Genomic DNA, 23,089 nt, shown 5'->3' with positions numbered 1-23,089 from the left:
CCCTGGGCACAGACCCCAGGCCCCTGGCCTGGCGCATCAGAAGCCACAGCCAATGCTCAGAGCTACTGCTGGGAGTGGGACTGGGGTTGGCACCCGATGCACAAGTCCTACAGCCCCCAGCTGCCCTGAAGTGGCCTTTGGATTTCTCATCCCCTGCCTGGCTACCTGCAACACCCAGCATCCTGCCTTGGTTCTCGCAGGAAAGGAGGGCAGAAAGGGCGCCATGGGACAGAACCCATTCTTTCAAGTGTACTTGGCTTTGAGGTATCAATGGTGTTTGTCTGAGTACAAAACCAGGAGTGAATCCTAAGTTCTGCTTCTTTCCACAGGCCCATAAGATGGCCCCTGACATGTTCTACTGCATGAAGCTCCTGGAGGAGACGGGCATCTGTGTCGTGCCCGGCAGTGGCTTTGGGCAGAGGGAAGGCACCTACCACTTCAGGTACTGGAGGACTTCAGGTCCTCTGCCCCACAGGGCTGGGCCTGGGGTTTGTCTTGGGAAACCTGGGCTTCTTAACAGCAAGGCAGCCACAGAAACTGAGAAGTCTGGAGCCCCTCTCCTCCCCATCCCACCCCCATTCTGTCCTGCTGCAGAGCCAAGCTAAGACCCTGCACCAGGCACTGAGGGAGACTGAGGGTGCACGCCCAGGACACCTTCTTGACCGCTCTGTCTCCTCCTCCACTGCGTTCATCTGTCACATGCTATCTGAAATGTTCCCAGAGCTGTGTTTTCTTCCCCTGTCCTCCCCCGCCCCCCCCCTTTTTTTTTTGTCTTTTTAGGGCTGCACCTGCCGCATATGGAGGTTGCCAGGGTAGGGGTTGAATCAGAGCTGTAGCTGCCGACCTACACCACAGCCATAGCAACGCCAGATCCTTAACCCACTGAGCAGGGCCAGGAATCGAACCTGTGTGCTCATGAATACTAGTCTGGATTGTTACCACTGAGCCACAACAAGAACTCCTCCTGTCCCTTTTCAACTCCATGATGGCATCCTATAGCATCCAGGACTCCGTAGCTTGTCTGCTGTACCAAAAGCCTGCTGAGATGTTGCCTCCACAGTGTGATGGGATTGGCTGCACTTGCTGAGCTGCCTTTCACAGGCATGTGACTTTGCTAGGCAAGTGGGAGCAGCTCAGCTCAGGTGGGGCTTCCCACCGAGGCCGGCTCTATTCTGTACAGCACCCTCTTCAGGAGTGGTGCTCTCCCATGTTTCCTAGCAGATGCTAAAAAAAGAAACACCCCAGGCTTAGTTAGCACCTGGGGCCAAGTCTTGACTCAGTGAAGGTCATGGGTGGTCCCCCCCCCCCCCCGCCCGCCACCCCCATGGACAAACATGTGTCAATGGCCTTTCCACCCTAGTTAAGTTCATCTTGGCAATTCATGGCTCATTCAAGAAGCGGCTGCATCCCGAGGGCTGCCCTTAGGGCTAGGAAGCAAATTGACAGTTTTGGAGGGGGAGTCAGTTACCATGGCAATGTGAGGATTCCTGTGATTGGAGGTTCTCCCTGTGAGACTGATGGTGGAGATACAGAAGGCCTGAGTGGCAGGAGTGGATGCTCGCCCTGTAGCTGTAGGACATACCAAGATCATGCTCTAAAGAAAGTTCTCTGCACCTGTCTGGAGGTTGGGCAGGCCTTTTGCAATTATGGGTGGACGTGTCAGTGAGCCGAGATGCTGCCGCCAGCGTATTGCTTTTGGTCGTACATATTAGGTAAAAAAAAAAAAAAAAAAAAAAAATGGTGTGAGTAGCGGGAAAAAATGATTCAACAAGGGCCAGGTGGTGTCCAGGGCCTGGAACTATCGCAGTGGACAAGTGGACCCTCCCTCCCCAGGCAGCTGGCCCACACCGCCTGGTCTCCAGAGCTGCAGGTGAAGGAACCAACCTGCAGGCTCCCTCGCCGCCCCCTTTTCCAGAGTAATTTGTGTCCAGCTGATGCTGTGCTCTTTTCCCACAGAATGACCATTCTTCCTCCAGTGGAGAAGCTGAAGACAGTTCTCCAGAAAGTGAAGGACTTTCACATAAAGTTCCTGGAGAAGTACGCCTGAGGACTGCGCCCCTGAGGGAGACAGGGTCCTCGGCCTTCTTCCTGACATCCACCCAGCCCAGACCCAACTCGCCTCCCCCCGCGACTCTGCCTCAGGCCTTACAAAGGCCACTGGTCGCGCGTTCATTGTCATTTTGCCCCAGGAGACTTCTTTCTCTGTGCCTTGATGTTGAGAGCACCTCTCTTCTGAGCAAATGTGAATTGGGGATATCTCAGAAGCCCTGTGTTTGGATGCAGCCAAAGGAGAGGGGACTTGCTCAGCGTACGTGGCAGTGTTCTCTGAAATCTGTTGTTGTTGTTGCCTGTAGAAAATTGATTTGGGGTTTAAAACAACCAGGGTGTCTTGGGTGAGATGTTTCAGATCGGGAGAAACAAGGCGCCGGGAAATGTATAACTTAAACCATGGCGAGGACCAGAAATGCCACACTCACCGCTCTGATCTGTGAAATAAAACCCTTAGCGGTATGAAAGTCTAGTCCTTCCAACAGGAGAGCCTGGAGTCCCCGGAGGCTCAGAGAGGGCCCAGCCTCCTGAGCAGGAGGCAGGTAGCCTGTCTCAGACAAGAATGGTGAGGGCAGGGAGTTCCCTGGTGGTCTAGTGGTTAGGATTTGGCGCTTTCACCACTGCGACCTGGGTTCAGTGCCTAGTCTGGGAACTGAGATGGCTGTGGCAAAAAAAGGAATGATGACAGCAGTAGCACACGGGGCCAGACTGAATGCCAGGCTAGGTTGTGGCAGGCACAGAGGCTATGGCCAAGGTCAGAGGGTCCTGCAGGGGAGGAATGGATGAGAGCCAGGCTCTGAGTTAAACCAGTCCTCCACCTGGGAGCACACAACAGGTGGTGAGGACTCTGCACACATGAGAGCTTCTCATGAGCATGCTTAGGCTGGGACACCTGCCTAGAGGTCCCCCTGAACCCCAGGGATGCAAGGCTCAGCCCAGCAGTATCCCAGTCACGCCTGGTGGCATGTAGCTCCAATCCCACTGTTACCCAACAGCCAGTCTCACCCATGGGCGTGATTGAGCCTTCAGGTGACAGTAGGGACAAGGAAACACTGAAAATGTCCTGGCGAGGGAGCGGCATCCTTAAGGTCATGAAGACAGTCAAACTGTACCCCCAGCCCCTGGTGCTGGTTGTGTGGTTTCAAGCCGAATGTAGTCCATTTCCTAGCTCATAATTGGTCAAAGTGCCTGGTAGCATGGCTGCTGTGTCCACGTGATCCAATTCAAAGTTTATAAAAGCGTTTTAACTTAATGCAACGTGTCTAGCCTGCACATCTGCAGCTGGCTCTCCTCCTGGACTCTGCAGACTGTCCCATAGCATGTCCTCTTTCAGTGGCGGTGGGGGACATCCACTCAGTGCATAGCTTCCCTGGCATAGCAAACCTGGCAGCGGGGGGGCCTTGACTGACCCTCCCAGAAAGTGACCACTACAAGTGGCAGCAAGCTGAATGCCCTCGCCCGTGGGCAGTTAGGAAAGCGAGGGCCAGCTCAGGAGTCTGGGGACCCAGTACGTCCCAGAGAAATCTGAAAAAGCTGAAGGAGTTGAGCCTTGAAAGCAGCCTCCAGTGCTCTGGTTCCCACACCAGGTCGATGCAAGGGTTCTAATGGGAAATTTCAAACTCTCCCTACCTGCTAGCATTTACAGTCCCTGTGAAGAAAGTAGCCACACTCTCCAATAGCAAAGGGAATGTTGCAGAACTTTTTCTTCCTTAAAAAAATTGAGAAAATTGCATTTGTGCTTGTTGACAAGCCAGGTTAAAGTCCCAGAGTTTGTGAGATTTCAGGTGGAAGGGAGAAATAGTAGAAGCTAGTATATTTTTTATATTTTTGTAACAATTGCTTTTTTCATGGGGGAGGAGGGGTTAGTATTTGTAGTTTTAACAAGTCCAGTAGTTTTTTATAAATCTCTTCAGAGGATAAATAACCCTAAAATCTTTGCAACATTTACATGATTTTTTAAGAAGATGCCGTATACACTAGGTTTGCTTTTAAAATAAATGAATAAAAACTTAATGAGGTTATCTGGTTGAGGAGGTTAATTTCATTCAGGTAGGAACGCTAATCAGGGTAGGTGTGATTTTCTGCAGATTCTGGTGTCTTGTTTGGGCACCACCAGAGAAAGTTATTTGTCATGTGGGGTCGTGCTTTAAAGTTGCACCTGTGAAGTTTGCTGTGTTCACCTAAGTCTCACGTGGGGGATGCTGGGCTGTACTTTGATGGTCCATCACCCTGCACCTTGAGGCTGGACTTGGTGGTCCCAGTGTTTAAGGATTTGCAGGAAGAGCTGTTTTCCAGTCTAGATTCTCAAAGGCATCTCCTGACAAAGGTACTTCATGACAGCTCTGGTGGAAATATCTAAACAATAAAATATGTGTCCAAAATGGTGACTGTTTTCCTTTCTGTGTAGTTTAAATCTAAAAATCAAGTACAAAAAGACAAAAAAAAAAAAAAAAGTGGAGTTCCCGTCGTGGCGCAGTGGTTAACTAATCCGACGAGGAACCGTGAGGTTGCGGGTTCGATCTCTGGCCTTGCTTAGTGGGTTAAGTATCCGGCATTGCCATGAGCTGTGGTGTAGGTCGCAGACGTGGCTTGGATCCCTAGTTGCTGTGGCTCTGGGGTAGGCCGGCTCCGATTGGACCCCTAGCCCAGGACCCTCCATATGCCACGCATATGGCCCTGAAAAGACAAAAAAAAAAGTAACTTAAGCAGAAGATAATGTACTGCCTCGTGTAAGAGGGATATAGTGAGATCCTGGAGGGGTCCTGATTTTGGTCATGTTCACTGTTAAGTGCAAAGCCTGTGTGTCCAAGCTGTATACTGGGGAGTCCCCCCCAAAGAGCTCTGTCCACGAGCCCTTCCCTGAACCAGTCTCTGGCCCTTGGGAATTGAGTCCTCTGGCTGGCACTGTGCAAGAGCAGAGGTGGAGAAGGGGCTGGAATCGCCAGCCCTATGGGGGCCATTGGAGGGGGAGCTGCTCCACTGGGGTGCTGCACCCAGAAACCTCGTTTACCGCAGATGGCGGTCTGAGGAGGGGTGCTGTGTTCAAGGGAGGTTGAGAGTCATTACTGGTTGATAAACGAGGGAGCTGAAGATACTCTGTATCTTCCCTGACCGTGCACATGCCCCCAGGAACATGTACCTCTCGTCTGGGGGGCAAACTTGATGTAGTTTATTATATAAAGAGTATTAAATAGATAAGGATTGAGAAAGACGCATTATCCTAGATTATTTTTTGTATAGAGTTTGCTGTAGCCACACCAAGAAAAACTTCAAATGTTTGATCAGGACCCAGCATGAGCCACAGTCTTCTAGGGAATGGGGAGTCAGAGGCTACAAGATAAGGTCATTGTCCTCAAAGCCTACAGATGGCTCAGTGCTCAAATCCCACCACCCTGTGCTGGTCCTAAAAGAAGTATGTAGGTTTGGAGTTCTCATCGTGGCCTAGCAGGAACCCAAATAGGATCCATGAGGATGTGTGGTATTGTTTTTGTTGTTGTTTTGGTCTTTTGTCTTTTCAGGGCCACACCCATGGCATATGGAGGTTCCCAGGAATGCAGGGATCCAAGCCAGGTCTGTGACCTACACCACAGCTCACGGCAGCACTGCATCCTTAACCCAATGAGCAAGGCCAGGGATCAAACCCACAACCTTGTGGTTCCTAGTTGGATTCATTTCCGCTGCACCATGATGAGAACGCCATAAGGACGTGGGTTCGATCCCTGGCCTCGCTCAGTGGGTTAAGGATGCGGGTGTTGCTGCGAGCTGTGGTGTAGGTCACAGATTTGGCTCAGATCTCCTGTTGCTGTGGCTGTGGTGTAGGCAGTCAGCTGCAGCTCTGATTCAACCCCTAGCCTGGGAACTTCCATATGCCAAAAAGACAAAAAAAGGAGAAGTACATAGGTGAGGCACAGGAGGGAGGGGAGGGGCTGATGCTGTTCTCTACCTTGTTTGGGAGGGTGCCTCTACCCACCTCTACTCACCTGAGGGCTGCCAGATAGCTTGCTTTTGGCCGTTATCAAGCCAGGTGATCAAGTGAGAAAAAGGAAGATGAAACTTACTGCCAGGTATACACCCAGTTCTCTTCTTTAAGAAGCACAGTTCAGTTAAAACTTCCTATCAAGAAGTTCCCTCTGTGACTCAGCAGTTAACAAACCCAACTAGGATCCATGAGGATGCAGGTTCGATCCCTGGCCTGGATCAGTGAGTTAAGGATTGGCATTGCTGTGAGCTGTGGTGTAGGTCACAGAGGCAGTTCAGATCCCGAGTTGCTGTGGCTCTGGCGGAGGCTGGCGGCTGCAGCTCCGATTGAACCCTTAGCCTGGGAACATCCACATGCTGCAGGCGTGGCCCTAAAAAGACCCCCCCCCAAAAAAAAAACTTCCTATTGAGACTTTATTCTCCCAGTTAAAAAAAAAAAGATACCATGCACCTATAGTCAATTAATCTATGACCAAGGGGCAAGGGTATATAATGGAGCAAAGACAGTCTCTTCAATAAGTGATGCTGGGAAAACAGGACAATTTCTTATAAAACAATGAGATTAGAACATTTCCTCTCACCATACACAAAAATAAAATAAAAAGGGATAGATAGAGTTCCCATTGTGACTCTGCAGGTTAAGAAACCAACTGGTATCCGTGAGGATACAGGTTCGATCCCTGGCCTTGCTCAGTAGCTTAAGGATCCAGCATTGCCTCAAACTGTGGTGTAGGTCACAGATGAAGCTTGGATCCGGTGTTGCTGTGGCTGTGGTGTAGGCCAGCACTGCAGCTCTGATTTGACCCCTAGCCTGAGAACCTCCACATATCATAAGTGAGGCCATAAAAAGAAAAAGAAAAAAAAACAAAAAAACAAGGCATGTGTGGCTCCTCTCCTTTTTTGGTGGATGGAGTAAATTGAACCCGAAGAAATAAATCATTTAAATAAATTTTCAAACACACACAAAAACAGCACTAATCAAGACAATACGGAATTGCTTTAACGACAGACAAAAATAGAACAGAGTCCAGAAATAGAACCCCATACATTTGTCAATTTGGTATAAAAGAGAACATACACACACAAATATATGTATCTTTGACACATCCGTATTGACAAAATAAATTTTTTTTTTTTTGTCTTTTTGCTATTTCTTAGGCCACTCCCACGGCATATGGAGGTTCCCAGGCTAGGGGTCCCATCTGAGCTGTAGCCACCGGCCTACGCCAGAGCCACAGCAACGCGGGATCCAAGCCGCGTCTGCAACCTACACCACAGCTCACGGCAACGCCGGATCCTTAACCCACTGAGGGAGGCCAGGGATCGAACCCGCAACCTCATGATTCCCAGTCGGATTCGTTAACCACTGCACCACGACAGGAACTCCGACAAAATAAATTTTGACAAGCATACTAAAGGAGTCCACTGGGAAAGGAAAGTCTCTTCAACAAATAACTTAGCAACACCTGGATATCCCTCGGGGAACAAATAAACTTCAACTCCTACCTCATATATATGCAAAATTTGGGGTGAATTACAGACCTAAATGTAAGAGCTAAAACCAAAAACCCTCTAGAGCGAACATTGAGACAATCTTTGTGGCTTACGATGTAAATATTTCTTAGAACAAAAAAGTACCAATTATAAAAGAAGGGGTTCCCCTTGTTACACATCAGAAATGAATCCAGCGGGTATCCATGAGAATGTGGGTTTGATCCCTGGCCTCGATCAGTGAGTTAAGGATCCTGCATTGCTGTGGCAGTGGCATAAGCTGGCCCCTGTAGCTCCGATTTGACCCCTAGCCTGGGAACTTCCATATGCTACGGGTATGGCCCTAAAAACACACACACAAAAATTGAACCCCATCAAATTAAGAACTTGTGCTTTTTATTTTATGTTATTTAATTTATTTTATTTTTGTCATTTTAGGGCCGCAGCTTTGGCATATGGAGATTCCCGGGCCAGGGGTCAAATTGGAGCTGTAGCCACTGGCCTACGCCACAGCCACAGCAAAGCCAAACTCACTGAGTGAGGCCAGGGATCAAACCTGTGTCTTCAGGGATACTAGTCAAAGTCGTTTCCACTGAGCCACGACAGGAACTTCTGTCTTTTAAATTTATTTATTTTTGGCTGTACCAGTGGCATGTGGAAGTTCCCAGGTCAGGGATCAAACTGCACTACAGCAGTGAGAACATCATATCCTTAAGCTGCTGAGCCACAAGGGAACTCCTAGAACTTCTACCTTTTTTTTTTTTTTTTTTTTTTCCGGTTTTTAGGGCCACACCCGCGGCATATGGAGGTTCCCAGGCGAGGGGTCGAATCAGAGCTGTAGCCACTGGCCTATGCCAAAGCCACAGCAACACCAGATGTGAACCGCATCTGCGACCTACACCACAGCTCACAGCAATGCCAGATCCTTAACCTACTGAGCAAGGCCAGGGATCAAACCTGAAACCTCATGGTTCCTAGTCAGATTCGTTAACCACTGAGCCACGACGGGAACTCCTAGAACTTCTACCTTTTAACAGGATGTGGTTAGGAACTTAAGACAGGCCACAGACTGGGAGAAAACATTTTCAGAACATAAATCTCATAAACGATTTACAATAAGAAACATGAAGAACATCAAACAATCAGTAACAATAAGACAAAAAAACCCAATTAAAAAACAGGGGAAAGACTTGAACAGACTTTTGACAAAAGACACACAAACGGCCAAGAAGCTCATCAGGGAATGCTCAGCATCATCAGTGACCAAATGTGAATGAAAAGCACTCAGAAGCCACTGGAATGACTAAACTGAAGAAGATGGACCTGACAAATGCTGAAGGCCCAAGGCAATCCAAGTCTCGGGGGTAGGAAGGAAAATGATACAAGCGCTTTGGAAAACTGGGGGCTTCTTACAAAGTCAAACATACATTCCCTTTGTGACTCAGCAGTTCCACCCTTAGCTGGGTGTTTGCCCACGAGAACGGAAAGCACAGAGGTCTTTCGGCGCAGGTCTCATCTGAGAAGGCTGTTCGGGACCCGCCTCTGTGCTCTGTGGCCTGGAAACTCTCATGAGGTGGAAAGCTGGGGCCATGCTAGGGCTCCCCTCATTTCTTTCTCATCTCTCAGGAACAACACTGTCTTGTGTTGCCTGCTGTCTGTTGTCTGAAAATTTTTGTTTCATGTGGTTTTTTTCCACTCAGTTTTTAGTTGTTTACGGTGGTTGGGCAAATCCAGTGCCAGTTACTCCATCATAGCCTGGAGCATATTTTCTTGTTCCATGTCTTCAGGAGGCTGTGGGTTACACTGTGGGTTATTTCATGGGTCAACACTTAGAGAAACTGTCCACTTAAGTTTTGCATATTTTACTGTGAGTAAATTATAGCTCAACAGACTTAATTAGGGGAGGGGAGAATCCATACTCCTTTGATCCAGAAATTTCCTACTGTGGCGAAGTGGGTTAAAAATCCACCTGCAACAAAATACAAAAAAAAAAAAAAAATCCACCTGCAGGAGTTCCCGTTGTGGCTCAGCAGTTAACGAACCCGACTAGTATCCATGAGGCTTCAGGTTCGATCCCTGGCCTGGCTCAGTGGGTTAAGGATCTGGCATTGCTGTGAGCTGTGGTGTGGGTCACAGATGCAGCTCAGATCTGGCGTGGCTGTGGCTATGGCATAGGCCAGCAGCTGCAGCTCCAATTCAACCCCTAGCCTGGGAACTTCCATATGCCTCAGGTGCGGCCTTCAAAAAAGACCAAAAAAGACAAACAAAAAAAATCCACCTCCAATGGCTAAGGTCACTGTGGAGATGGAGGTTCACTTCCCAGCCCGGTGCAGTGGGTTAAAGGATTTGGTGTGGCTGAAGCTGCAGCATAGGTTGCAGCTGCAGCTGCGATTCAGTCCTCGGCCCAGGAACTTCCATAAGCCAAGGGTGGGGCCAAAGAAGACAAACAAAAATTTCACCTCTAGGAATTTATCATAGAAGGTGTTCCCACTTGTGGAAGTTCTTGGCAGCTTTGTTAGTCACAGTGAAAGAGGGGAAATGGGAAACCTGCATGTCATTAATGAGAGATGGGTATATCCCTCCAAAGGAATACCATGCAACTGTTAATCCAGATTAGTACATCTGTACCTACTGACATGGAAAGTCACCCAAGATCCACTTTTTTTTTTTTTTTTTTTTTTTTTTTTGTCTTTTTGCCATTTCTAGCATATGGAGGCTCCCAGGCTAGGGGTCTAATCGGAGCTGTAGCCGCTGGTCTACACCAGAACCACAGCAACACGGGATCCAAGCTGCATCTGCAACTTACACCACAGCTCACGGCAACACTGGATCCTTAACCCACTGAATGAGGCCAGGGATCGAACCTGCAACCTCATGGTTCCTGGCTGGATTCGTTAACCACTGCACCACAACAGGAACTCCAAAATCCACTATTAAAGGGAAGTAGCAATTGCAATTGTCGCATGCAGTGCAGTGGTGGGTATCTCAGGCTCTTCTGATCAGACTCACCTGTCCTGGGAACACACTTACCTCCCCCTGGTCAGGGAGCTGCCTCCCCCTAATGCGAGTCTGCATCCCCTGGACTGGGAATGGACTTTCAGTAAATCCGTTCCCAGACTGTCTAACTTGAAACACAGAGGCTAATTCTCAAAAGGCTAATTTTTTTTTTTAAACATGAAACTTAATCTCCAAAGACTGGGGTCTTGCCTCACGGAGGAACGTGATCTTCAACGAGACAAAAAAATTGACATTTGGAGAGGATCGGAGATCAGAGTCCATGGCCCAAAGGCCTTCACGGGTTTTGCCCTGAATTTCTTCAGTTGCTTTCCAAGACCCAACCACATCTCTGCCTATGTTATCTGACTTATTGAACCCTATTAGCCAATATATTCTCCTTTTTGGCCAAGCTAGCTGGAGTTGAGTTCCTGTTGCTTGCAGATGAAGCATGTGTGAATATAATCTTGTGGATGGGGGGGAGTTATATATATCTGGTCTATAGATCCTCAAATCATTCAGCTTGATTTTTTTGTAGAGAGAACTGGAAGGAGGCAATGGTGTGACCACAAATATCCACAGCTGTTGCTGGGTTTATCAGATCAGTAAGCGAAGCTGGGAGAGTTTTTTTTAAAAAAGGTAGGAATGTGGATTTTTGAGCAGGGGGTGGGGGGCCTATTAAGTAACCTTGAGACAGCCCTAAACTTGATCGTATTTGATTACAGAAATAGTCTCTCTCACCACTTTCTCTGTCTGTCTTTCATTCTTTGTGTCTGTCTCTGCTGTGCCACAACAGGAGCTCCAGATATGTCCTTTTTAAAGATGCATGTTGAAAGATCCAGGGATAAAATTCAGTGACACCTGATATTTGCTTTAAAATACTTCAGGAGAGAGAGGGGTCAGTTAAAGAAATAGGTGTGAAATGTGGCGTTTCCGTCATGGCACAATGGAAACAAATCCGACTAGGAACCAGGAGGTTTTGGGTTCAATCCCTGGCCTTGCTCAGTGGGTTAAGGATCCGGAATTGCTGTGAGCTGTGGTGTAGGTTGCAGATGCTGCTCGGATCTGGCGTTGCTGTGGCTGTGGCGTGGGCCGGTGGCTGTAGCTCCGATTAGATCCCTAGCCTGTGAACCTCCATATGCCGCAGATGCGGCCCTAAAAAGACAAAAAACCAAACCAAACCAAACAAACAAACAAAAAATAGGTGTGAAATGTACTCAACAAAGTAGTACAAGTTTTAAGATTAAACACATTTCTTTATTAGAAAAACAGGTAAAGCAAGTGTGGCAAAATATTGATAACAATTAATGAACTTGGGCAATGGATATATAGAGGTTCATTTTATAATTCTACTTTTGTGTATGTTTACATAATAAAAACATTTTTAAACACATAAACTTCAAATGCAGAGAAAAAATCATTATTTTCAACTTCAGGTACAGCCTATCAGAACATTTATGCAGGCATATGGTTTTTTATAATTTTTGAACATTTTTTGTTTTTTAATGATTTTTATTTTTTTCCATTATAGCTGGTTTACAGTGTTCTATCAATTTTCTACTGTACAGCAAGATGACCCAGTTATACATACATGTATACATTCTTTTTTCTCACATTATCATGCTCCATCATAAGTGACTATACATAGTAACCAGTGCTATACAGCAGGATCTCATTGCCAATCCATTCCAAAGGCAATAGTTTGCATCTATTAACCCCAAATTCTCAATCCATCCCACTCCCCCACCCCCCCTTGGCAACCACAAGTCTGTTCTCCAAGTCCATGATTTTCTTTTCTGTGGAAAGGTTCATTTGTGCTGTATATTAGATTCCAGATATAAGTGATATCATATGGTATTTGTCTTTGTCTTTCTGACTTACTTTACTTAATATGAGAGTCTCTAGTTCTATCCGTGTTGCTGCAAATGGCATTATTTTGTTCTTTTTTTATGGCTGAGTAGTATTCTATTGTGTATATATACCACATCTTCCTCATCCATTCATCTGTTGATGGACATTTCGGTTGTTTCCATGTCTTGCCTATTGTGAATAGAGGTGCGATGAACATGTGAGTGCATGTGTCTTTTTAAGGAGCGTTTTGTCTAGATATATGCCCAAGATGGGATTGCTGGGTCATATGGTAGTTTTATGTACAGTTTTCTAAGATACCTCCATACTGTTTTCCATAGTAGTTGTACCAATTTACATTCCCACCAACAGTGCAGGGGGATTCCCTTTTTTCCACACCCTCTCCAGCATTTGTTATTTGTGGACTTATTAACGATGGCCATTCTGACCGGTGTGAGGTGGTACCTCATGGTAGTTTTGATTTTCATTTTTCTAATAATCAGTGATGGTGAGCATTTTTTCATGTGCTTGTTGGCCATCTGTGTATCTTTGGAGAAATGTCTATTCAAGTCTTTTGCCCTTTTTTCAATTGGGTCTTTGGCTTTTTTGCTGTTGTGTTGTATAAGCTGTTTGTATATTTTAGAGATTAAGCCCTTGTCAGTTACATCGTTAGAAACTATTTTCTCCCATTCTGTGTTTTCTTTTTTCTTTTCTTTTCTTTTTTTTTTTTTTAATGGTTTCCTTTGCTGTGCAAAAGCTTGTCAGTTTGATTAGTTTCCATTGGTTTATTTTTGCTTTTATTTCTGATGCTTTGGGAGACTGACCTAAGAAAACATTTGTAAGGCCAATATCAGAGAATGTTTGCCTATGTTCTCTTCCAGGAGTTTGATGGTGTCTTGTTTAAGTCTTTAAGCCATTTTGAGTTTATTTTTGTACATGGTGCGAGGGTGTGTTTCAGTTTCATTCATTTACAGGCAGCTGTCCAGTTCTCCCAGCACCACTTACTGAAAAGACTGTCTTTTCCCCACTTTATAGTCTTGCCCCTTTTGTCAAAAATTGACCATAGGCGTCTGGGTTTATTTCTGGGTTCTCTATTCTGTTCATTGGTCTGTATGTCTGTTTTGGTACCACATCTTGATGAGTGTGGCTTTGTGGTATTGCCTGAAGTCTGGGAGAGTTATGCCTCCTATGCAGGCATATGTTTTTAAAATAGCATCATATCGAATAAATTTTCTCTTATATAATTAACATAGTGCCATAAAATATTCTTTACAACATTGTTTTTTTAACAAGTACATACCATGCATCGAATGGATGTAACAAAATTTAATGGGGGATGTTCAGGTAATTTCCAGTTCCTTACAGTCATAATCTTTCAACGAACATTCTTGTATTGAGTCTTGCTGTACAGTCATAATTTCCCCAAGATAAAGGCCTAGAGAGGGAATTTCCAGATGAAAAAATGTTTAACCACCAGGGGGAGCTGGTGACCTATCCCATACCCAGAAGCTCTGTGGGGGGGGGATTGTTTCATTCTTTGTTGGGGGGGTGTCTTTTTTTTGGCTTTTGGGGGCCGCACCCCTGGTATAGGGAGGTTTCCAGTCTAGGGGGCCAATCAGAGCTGTAGCCACCAGCTTATGCCAGAGCCAGAGCAACACCAGATGGGAGCAGCATCTGTGACCTACACCCAGCTCACCGCAACGCAAGATCCTTAACCCACTGAGAGAGGCCAGGGATCGAACCCACAACCTCATGGTTCCTAGTCAGATTCATTTCCGCTCCGCCACAACAGGAACTCCTGTTTTGTTTTATTCTTTTTGGCCATACTCACGGCATTTAGAAGCTCCTGGGCCAGGGACTGAATCCGCGCAATATATGTGACCCCAGCTACTGCAGTGGCAATGCCCAATCCTTAACCTGATATACCACAAGGGAACTCTTTCATGTATATGTTTTTAAAGTAAAACCTTGTCCTTGAACTTAGCATCTGAGCCTGTTTCTAATGTCATATTTCCACTCTGTAAGATGCAGGTGCAAAACACTTGGGCACAGAGACCCTGAATAATGCCTGATGCCCAGGAACACTTAACAGAGCCCCTGGTCTTTGAAATCCTCTTACCAGGACAGACAGTGGATTAAATAGACATTCTAGACATGTGCCAATTTTGTGACTATGTCAATTTAAAGATTCTGTGCAATGGGAGGGTAGGCTTGGTGATGGGTGGGTGGGTAAACATGCACACCAGACTCTAGTCGGGAGAATTTGTTTCCTTGTGACTCACTGGACAGGTTTTAGCCTACAGGTGATTTTTTTCTGGTAGAGTCTCATTTTGTAGGCTGTCTTTTATGGGTTTTTTTTTGGGGGGGGTTGTTTGATTTGGGAGTTGTTGGGTTTTTTGTTTGTTTGTTGCTTTTTAGGGCTGAACTGGTGGCATATGTAGGTTCCCAGGCTAGGATCTAATCAGAGCTACAGCTGCCGGCCTGTGCCAGAGCCACGGCAATGCCAGATCCGAGCCTTGCCTGTGACCTACACTTCAGCCCATGGCAATGCCAGATCCTTAACCCACTGATCAAGGCTGGGAATCGAACCCACAACCTCATGGTTACTAGTCGGATTCGTTTCCACTGCGCCACAAGAGCTCCTCTTGTAGTTATTTTGACCCACTGTCTGCCTTTGAGAGTCAGATCAGAGTCCTCCACCAGTTTGCAGGGACAGCAACTGAGATATTCAGCAACTGACTGACCTTGGAAGTTGTCGACATCCTAATTCAGGTGCTGCCCCCCCACATCCCTGCCTCCATCCCTCCATCCCTCCATCCCTCCATCTCTGACAGACACACATCTCTTATTCAGAAATGGTCCTCTAGGGATGACCTCCTGACATTCCAGCTGGTCTCAGATGACAAAGGACAGAAGCACAAGAGCCAACAACAGAGTGGAGGCAACACACCAACTCCCAGCTACTCCCAGCCACCTCCCCCCGCAAATGTGGACAATTGACGTTCCTCAAACACATAAAATGCTCTATCACCTTCCAGTCCCAAGCCTTTCTATCTGAAAACACTAGCACTTCCACTGCCCAGTTGTGTCTTTTTTTTTTTTTTTGTCATTTTTTTTGCTATTTCTTGGGGGCTCCCGCAGCATATGGAGGTTCCCAGGCTAGGGGTTGAATCAGAGCTGCAGCCACCGGCCTACGCCAGAGCCACAGCAACGCTGGATCCGAGCCGCGTCTGCGACCTATACCACAGCTCACGGCAATGCTGGATCCTTAACCCACTGAGCTCACGAGACCAGGGATGAAACCCACAACCTCATGGATCCTAGTCAGGTGCGTTAACCACTGAGCCACAAAGGGAACTCCTGAATTTTCTTAATATTGCTGAGATTTGGCTTCCTTACCCATAAACTGGGGCAATAATCATTTCTACTCAGTGCTGACCCTGGCACGTGTCAGTCATTCCATGCTGTTGTTTGGATGGTATGACATGGTCCACACCCTGAGATGGAGAGGGAGGCAGCAAAGGTCCATCCAGCCAAGCCTGTGCGTCCACAGCACCACTGCCTTCTCATCAAAATGTTCACGTCCTCTTCCTCTGTCCACATGTATACAAATGAGGCATACTCAGTCACCTGGGATTTTCTGGGAACTCCCAATTTCAAATACGTGATCCTGTTGACAGAAAACAGGTTGCAGTTTCTGGCCAGAAGAACACATTTCCTGTTCATCTATGATGGGGGTGGACAGAGCCATTGCTTTTAGGCCACTTCTGGAGACTGAGCAATTTGGGCTGGGAATGCCTGTGTCAGGTAGGACTCAGGGGGTTGCCAAGTGACAGAAAACCTAACTTTAATTGGCTCTAAGTCACAAGAACTGAGAGTGTGGAGTCTCTTAGAGCAGAAGTAAGCAAACTTTTCCTAGACAGGGGAACATAGTATTTTAGGCTTTACACACCACATGGTCTCCGCTGTAACTTCTCAGCTCTGCTACTGTAGCACAAAGCAGCATAGAAAATATGCAAAAGAATGAGCATGGAGTTCCCATCGTGGCTCAGTGGTTAACAAACCCAACTAGTATCCATGAGGACGCAGGTTGGATCCCTGGCCTCACTCAGTGGGTTAAGGTTCTGGCATTACCATGAGCAGTGGTGTAGATTGCAGCCTCGGCTTGGATCCCGAGTTGCTGTGGCTGTGGTGTAGGCAGATGGATTTGACCCCTAGCCTGGGAATCTCTATATGCCTCGGGGGCAACCTAAAAAGCCAAAAAAAAAAAAAAAAAGAAGAAGAAGAAGAAGAAGAATGAGCATGGCTGTGTTCCAGTAAAACTTTGTTTCCAAAACAGGTGGTAGGCTGGATTTGACCCATGGGTTGCTGACCCCTGGCTTTAAAGAAAAACCAGAGGAGTTCCCGTTGTGGCGCAGTGGTTAACAAATCCGACTAGAAACCATGAGGTCGAAGGGTCGAACCCTGGCCTTGCTCAGCGGGTTAAGGATCCAGCGTTGCCATGAGCTGTGGTGTAGGTTGCAGACGCGGCTAGGATCCTGCATTGCTGTGGCTCTGGCGTAGGCCAGTGGCTACGGCTCCATTTCCACCCCTAGCCTGGGAACCTCCATATGCCACGGCAATGGCCCTGGAAAAAGGCAAAAAGACAAAAAAAGACAAAAAAAAAAAAAAAAAAACCAGAAAGAGGGAATTGAATGAAGGTAAACAAAACAGTAACAACGAAGGAGCCCATTATAAGCCACTAACACTCCCGACACAGTCTGTCTTCTTTGTCCTCGTCCCACTAACAAAGAGAAATAAGGTGACTAACCTGGGATCCACTGGATGGAACAAGAAGAGATTCTTTCTCTCTGTGGTTCTACTATAGCTGGAGTTCAGATCTTGAAAAAGTGTATAGTGTGTACTGGGGAGCTTGTGTGCTGAGGTTTTAATTCTTTATAAGCTGATCTCCTTTGTATCAATTCTTTTTTCTTGTTTTGTCCTTTTGGGGCACACGCGAAGTATATGGAAGTTCCCAGGGTAGGGGTCAAATCAGAGTTGCAGCTGCTGGCTTACGCCACAGCCACAGTAACACAGGATCTGAGCCGTGTCTGCGACTCACACCACAGCTCACGGCAATGCTGGATCCTTAACCCTCTGAGCAAGGCCAGGGATCAAACCCACGTCACCATGGAAACTGCACCATGATGGGAATTCCTTGTACCCATTCTTAGTAGACAGACTTCTGGACCCATGATTGCCTATGGGTCAAGACTCTTGGACCTTCAACAATACAATGATTTATGTTTATGAACTCTTCCCCTCTAGACATGCCTCACTGCTTCTTAGGACTGGTTGTTTTGTTTTGTTTTTTGCTTTTTTGTCTTTTTGCCATTTCTTGGGCCGCTCACGTGGCATATGGAGGTTCCCAGGCTAGGGGTCCAATCAGAGCTGTAGATGCCGGCCTACACCACAGACACAGCAATGCTGGATCCTTAACCCGCTGAGCAAGGCCAGGGATCGAACCCGCAACGTCATGGTTCCTAGTCGGATTCGTTAACCACTGCACCACGATGGGAACTCCCCGGACTGGTATATTTTTCTTAATTTCAATTTTGTTCATTGCAATCACAATATATCTTAGGTATAAATATGTACAGGTCAATGTTAGCAGAAAGCTAATCAACCATTATGTATTCATACTTTGTTTCAGAAAGCTAATCAACCATTATGTATTCATACTTTGTTTTGTTTTTTTGTTTTTGGTCTTTTGTCCTTTTTAGGGCTGCACCCACAGCATATGGAGTTTCCCGGGCTAGGGGTCAATCTATGTATTCATGCTTTGAAATGCCTTGATCAGATAAAAATGTATACCATTGGCAAAGGCATTCTAAAGATCATGTGTGGACCAAACATTAAATCATTTAAGGAATCTTGCATTTAATAAATGTAGTCAGTAATCCTCCGTGAGTAAATATGAGAAAGGGCAAGGGAGCTCTGTGGACAAAGCCTTTGAGGCCAAAGCCATTGTAAAAATAAGGAGTCAGAGGGTTTCTAAAGGAGTGGTGGCCAGTGGAGCACGGCTTCTTCATCCTGGTCTTGGAATTTCCTACCTCGGAAGCATCAGCTACGACAAGAACCTAACCAATTGAATCTCTTTTCATTGAAAGCAAAAAATGAAGTATTTAAAATATAAATTCGGAGTTCCCATCGTGGCGCAGTGGTTAACGAATCCGACTAGGAACCATGAGGTTGCGGGTTCGGTCCCTGCCCTTGCTCAGTGGGTTAACGATCCGGCGTTGCCGTGAGCTGTGGTGTAGGTCGCAGACGCGGCTAGGATCCTGCATTGCTGTGGCTCTGGCGTAGGCCGGTGGCTACAGCTCCGATTCGACCCCTAGCCTGCGAACCTCCATATGCTGCGGGAGAGGCCCTAGAAAAGACAAAAAAAAAAAAAATTAAATATAATATAAATTCCTAGAGTGGGGCCACTAGAGTGGACACCTCCAGATACACAGGGTGTTTCCAACACTGCCTGTCTTTCCTAGGGTGATAATTCTGGGTATCTAGCTATGGACTGATGTCTAGGATCAAGCAAAAGAGAACCTAGAACCCAAGGAGTGTTAAATAAGACATTCTTGGATAAATGGGGTGAGAAAAAGAATGGGATGGGATGTCACCATGCTGTCCTGTCTTGCCTCTGCCATCCATACTGACAGGCTTGCTGGAGAGCCTAGCCATCAAGAGCACGGGGGTAAGGAATCAGCTGTGCCAATAGCTTTACTCTCCAGGTAAGCGCTGTAGAATCCACTTTTTTTATTTTTTTAATTTAATTTTTTTCTTTCTAGGACCGTACTTGTGGCCTATGGTTAGGCTAGGGTTCGAATCTGAGCAGCAGCTGCCAGCCTGTGCCACAGCCATAGGAATGTAGGATCTGAGTTTTGTCTTCGAACCACACCACAGCTCATGGCAACACCGGATCCTTAACCACCAAGCAGCGCCAGGAATCGAACCTACATCCTCATGGGTACTAGTCAGGTTCTTACCCACTGAGCCACAACAGGAACTCATAGAATTCCCTTTTTAGATGCTGAGCAAAGCCAGAACTTTTGAGACTTGAATCCAGCTGAAACCAGTAGTCCATACAAGAAGCCCAATTCTCAGTGGAAAAAAAAAATAGAAAAATTGGACTTAAAAAAAATTATAAACTGTGCTTCAAAGGCACTATCAAGAAAGTGAAGACAGGAGTTCCCATTGTGGCTCAGTGGAAACGAATCTGACTAGCATCCATGAGGACACAGGATCGATCCCTGGCCTGGCTCAGTGGGTTAAGGATATGGTGGGATCTGGCATTGTGGTGAGCTATGCTGTAGGTCACAGATGCAGCTCAGATCTGACATTGCTGTTGCTATGGCTGTGGCATAGGCCAGTGGCTACAGTTCCAATCTGACCTTAGCCTGGGAACCACATATGCAGAGGTGCGGCCCTAAACAATAAAATAAACTTAAAAAAAAAAAAAAGAAGAAAAAGAAAAGAAAGTGAAGACAACCCATGGAATAGGAAAAAAATATTTGCAAGTCAAATATCTGATAAGGGATAAATAAACATGTACATGCATACAATGGAAGATTTTTCAGCGATGACAAATGAACTTCTGGAGATCTCTGGTGACCGAACATTTAAGGATTCAGTGTTGTCACCCTGCTCTGGCTTTGGGTTTGATCCCTGGCATGGGAACTTCTGCGTGCCATGGTTGTGGCCAAAAAAGAAAAAAAAAGAAAAAAAAAAGGGGAAGTGAGCTTTCAAGCCACGAAAACATACAAATACATCTTAAGTGCATATTGCTAAGTGAAAGCCAGGCTGAAAAGGCTACATACCATATGACCCTAGTTATATGAATTTTTGGAGACGGGAAAATAGTAGGAAGTGGTTGTCATGGGGCCAGGAGGGAAGAGAGGAGTTGAATAGATGAAGTCCAGAGGGTTTTTTTACGGTGGTGAAACTATTCTGTATGACAGTGTAATAGAAAATACAGGACACTATGCATTTGTCAAGACATATCGAATTTTACAGCACCGAGAGAGAGCCTTAATGTATGCAGATTTAAAAAGATCATTTAGGGAGTTCCCATCGTGGCACAGCGGAAATGAATGTGACTAGGAACCATGAGGTTGCAGGTTTGATCCCTGGCCTCAATCAGTGGGTTACGGATCTGGCATTGCTGTGAGCTGTGGTGTAGGTCGCAGATGCAGCTTGGATCTGGTGATGCTGTGGCTGTGGTGTAGGCTGGCAGTTGTAGCTCTGATTAGACCCCTAGCCTGGGAACTTCCATATGCCTCTGGTACAGCCCTAAAAAGACAAAAAGAAAAAAAAAAATCATTTGGGAGGTGGTGGCCGGGCAGTTTCTAGGATAGAATGTAGACCACAACCACACAATTTGTTTGTATTACAAACACATTTATTTGTATTACAAACAAATGAAACAATCTCATGCAAAGGGATAGGAGGAAAGGTGCTGACCTAAGTAACTTCGGAAATGGAGTCTGTAAAATTAAAGATAAAAGAACACACACTGTACTCTGATAAAAATTTTTCTCCCATGTGGGAGACAATTTTGATACTATCACACTTGTATATTGGAATTGAAAAACTAAGCAAAAGTTTGGCAGATGGTGGGAGCAAGTTTTCTCACGTTTCTCCGAAGTAACACTATACTGATTCATTCACACAAGTAATACTCTTAGAAACAACCTTTACACATACGCCTTTACAGAGTTTATAATAAGTTCTGTGAGCTAAAGTGTTCTACTGAGGGACTCCCCACTATGGCACAGTGGGTTAATGATCTGGCTTGTCTCCATGGAGTTGCTGGTTCGATCCTGGGGCAGCTGCAGTGGGTTAAGGATCCAGTGTTTGCCACACCTGTGGCATAGGTCGCAGGTGCGGCTCCCATTTGATTCCTGGCCTGGGAACGTCCATATACTGTGGGTGTGACCAAAAAAGAAGTGTTCCATTGAAATAACACTGTGATACCATAATAGAATAAGAAAAATATATTTGGTCTTCATCTGTTTCCTGGCCCAGAGCTCCTAAAACTCATGGAATTCCCAGATAGGAATGAGGGAAGTGTCTTTTTTTTTTTTTTTTTTTTTTAATTCACAGGCCCCTTTTAACTATTCCAGAGTTTATGCCAATGAGGTGATTCTTGGAGGGTGGGGGTGCAGTTACCAAAGGGAATCAACCATCTGGTAAGAAGGTTGAACTTTCAGTCCCACCCCCAGACCTCTGGGAAGGGGAGGGAGAGGGGCTGAGATTGAGTTCAATCACCCATGTCCACTGATTATGCCCGATTCCATTTGGCTCTTCCTGAGCTTTACCTCTTAAAATAAACCAGTAATCTAGTAAGTAAAGTGCTCCTGAGTCCTGTGAGCCATTCTAGCAATTACTGAACCTAAGGAGGGGGTTGTGGATACCCCTGATTTATAACCAGTTGATCAGAACACAGGCGACAACCTGGGACTTGTGATTGGTGTCTGAATACTGGGCAGGTTTAACCTGTGAGTTCTAACTCCAGGTAGAGTCAGAAGTGTTATGAGGAGAGGAAACAGGCTTTTCTTTTAAACATTATACTGATCCACTCCTCCAACCAGTACTATTCTCTCCTTTAACCAGTACTATTAGAATAACTTTCACATATTACATTGTTCATTCTACAAAATAACTGACAAGTATTCCTCAAAAGTGTCTAGGTCATCAATCAAAAAACAAGCAAAACCTGGGAGTTCCGTTGTGGCTCAGTGGTTAATGAATCCAACTAGGAACCGTAAGGTTGCGGGTTCGATCCCTGGCCTCGCTCAGTGGACTAAGGATCTGGCGTTGCCGTGAGCTGTGGTGTAGGTCGCAGATGCAGCTCGGATCCTGCATTGCTGTGGCTCTGGTGTAGGCTGGCCGGCTACAACTCCAATTAGACCCCTAACCTAGGGAATCTCCGTATGCCATGGGTGTGGCCCTAGAAAAGACAAAAAACAAAAATACAAAGAAAATCTGAAAGTTCCCGTTGTGGCTGAATGATAGATAATGAGTCCGACTAGTATCCATGAGGATGCAGGTTCGATCCCTGGCCTCGCTCAGTGGGTTAAAAGATTCAGCGTTGCTGTGAGCTGTGATGTCGGTCGCAGACACCGCTCGGATCCCGAGTTGCCATGGCTGTGGTGTAGGCCAGCAGCTGAGGTTCCTATTCAACCCCTAGCCTGGGATCTTTCCACAGGCTGCAGGTGCAGCCCGAAAAAGAAAAGAAAAAAAAAAAAAAAAAAAAAGAAAATCTGAGAACTATCACAGCCGAGCCTATGCAGATGACTAAATGTAATGCGGTATCCTGGGACAGAAAAAGGTTGGGAAATAATAAAATCTCTTGAATGAAGTACAGTGAAAGGAATTAAAGACAGAATTCTCCAAAACACACAAGTGGCCAGTAGGAACATGAAAAGACACTTAACATCATTAGTCATAAGGCAAATGCAAGTCAAAATTTCATACCCACTAGGATATCTATACTCGAAGACCACAAATGTTGGCGTCTACACAGAAAAACGGAAACCCTCATTCATTATTGGTAGGATTGTAAAATAATGCAGTCTTTTTGGCAGTTTGGCAGTTCTTCAAAAGATTCAGGTTACCATGTGACTCAGCAATTCCACTCCTAGATTTATCCAAAAGAACTGAAAACATGTTCACACAACAACTTGTACATGAA

The 23,089-nt window shown here is 46.0% G+C and overlaps 1 protein-coding gene across 2 annotated transcripts in view; it reads left to right on the top strand.

The window, feature by feature from the left end:
• GPT2 (glutamic--pyruvic transaminase 2) overlaps positions 1-4,433 on the top strand; it is a 44,268-nt gene extending 39,835 nt beyond the window's left edge. For both annotated transcript variants that reach the window (XM_003126995.4, XM_013998283.2), the window contains 2 exons: positions 330-442; positions 1,957-4,433. In XM_003126995.4, the coding sequence (XP_003127043.1) occupies positions 330-442; positions 1,957-2,047 (204 nt within the window). In that variant the 3' untranslated portion in view covers positions 2,048-4,433. The remainder of the gene's footprint in view (positions 1-329; positions 443-1,956) is intronic.

This window comes from Sus scrofa, chromosome 6, assembly GCF_000003025.6.
Source record: "Sus scrofa isolate TJ Tabasco breed Duroc chromosome 6, Sscrofa11.1, whole genome shotgun sequence".
Taxonomy (NCBI): domain Eukaryota; kingdom Metazoa; phylum Chordata; class Mammalia; order Artiodactyla; family Suidae; genus Sus; species Sus scrofa.
This window is presented reverse-complemented; position numbering and strand designations above follow the sequence as displayed.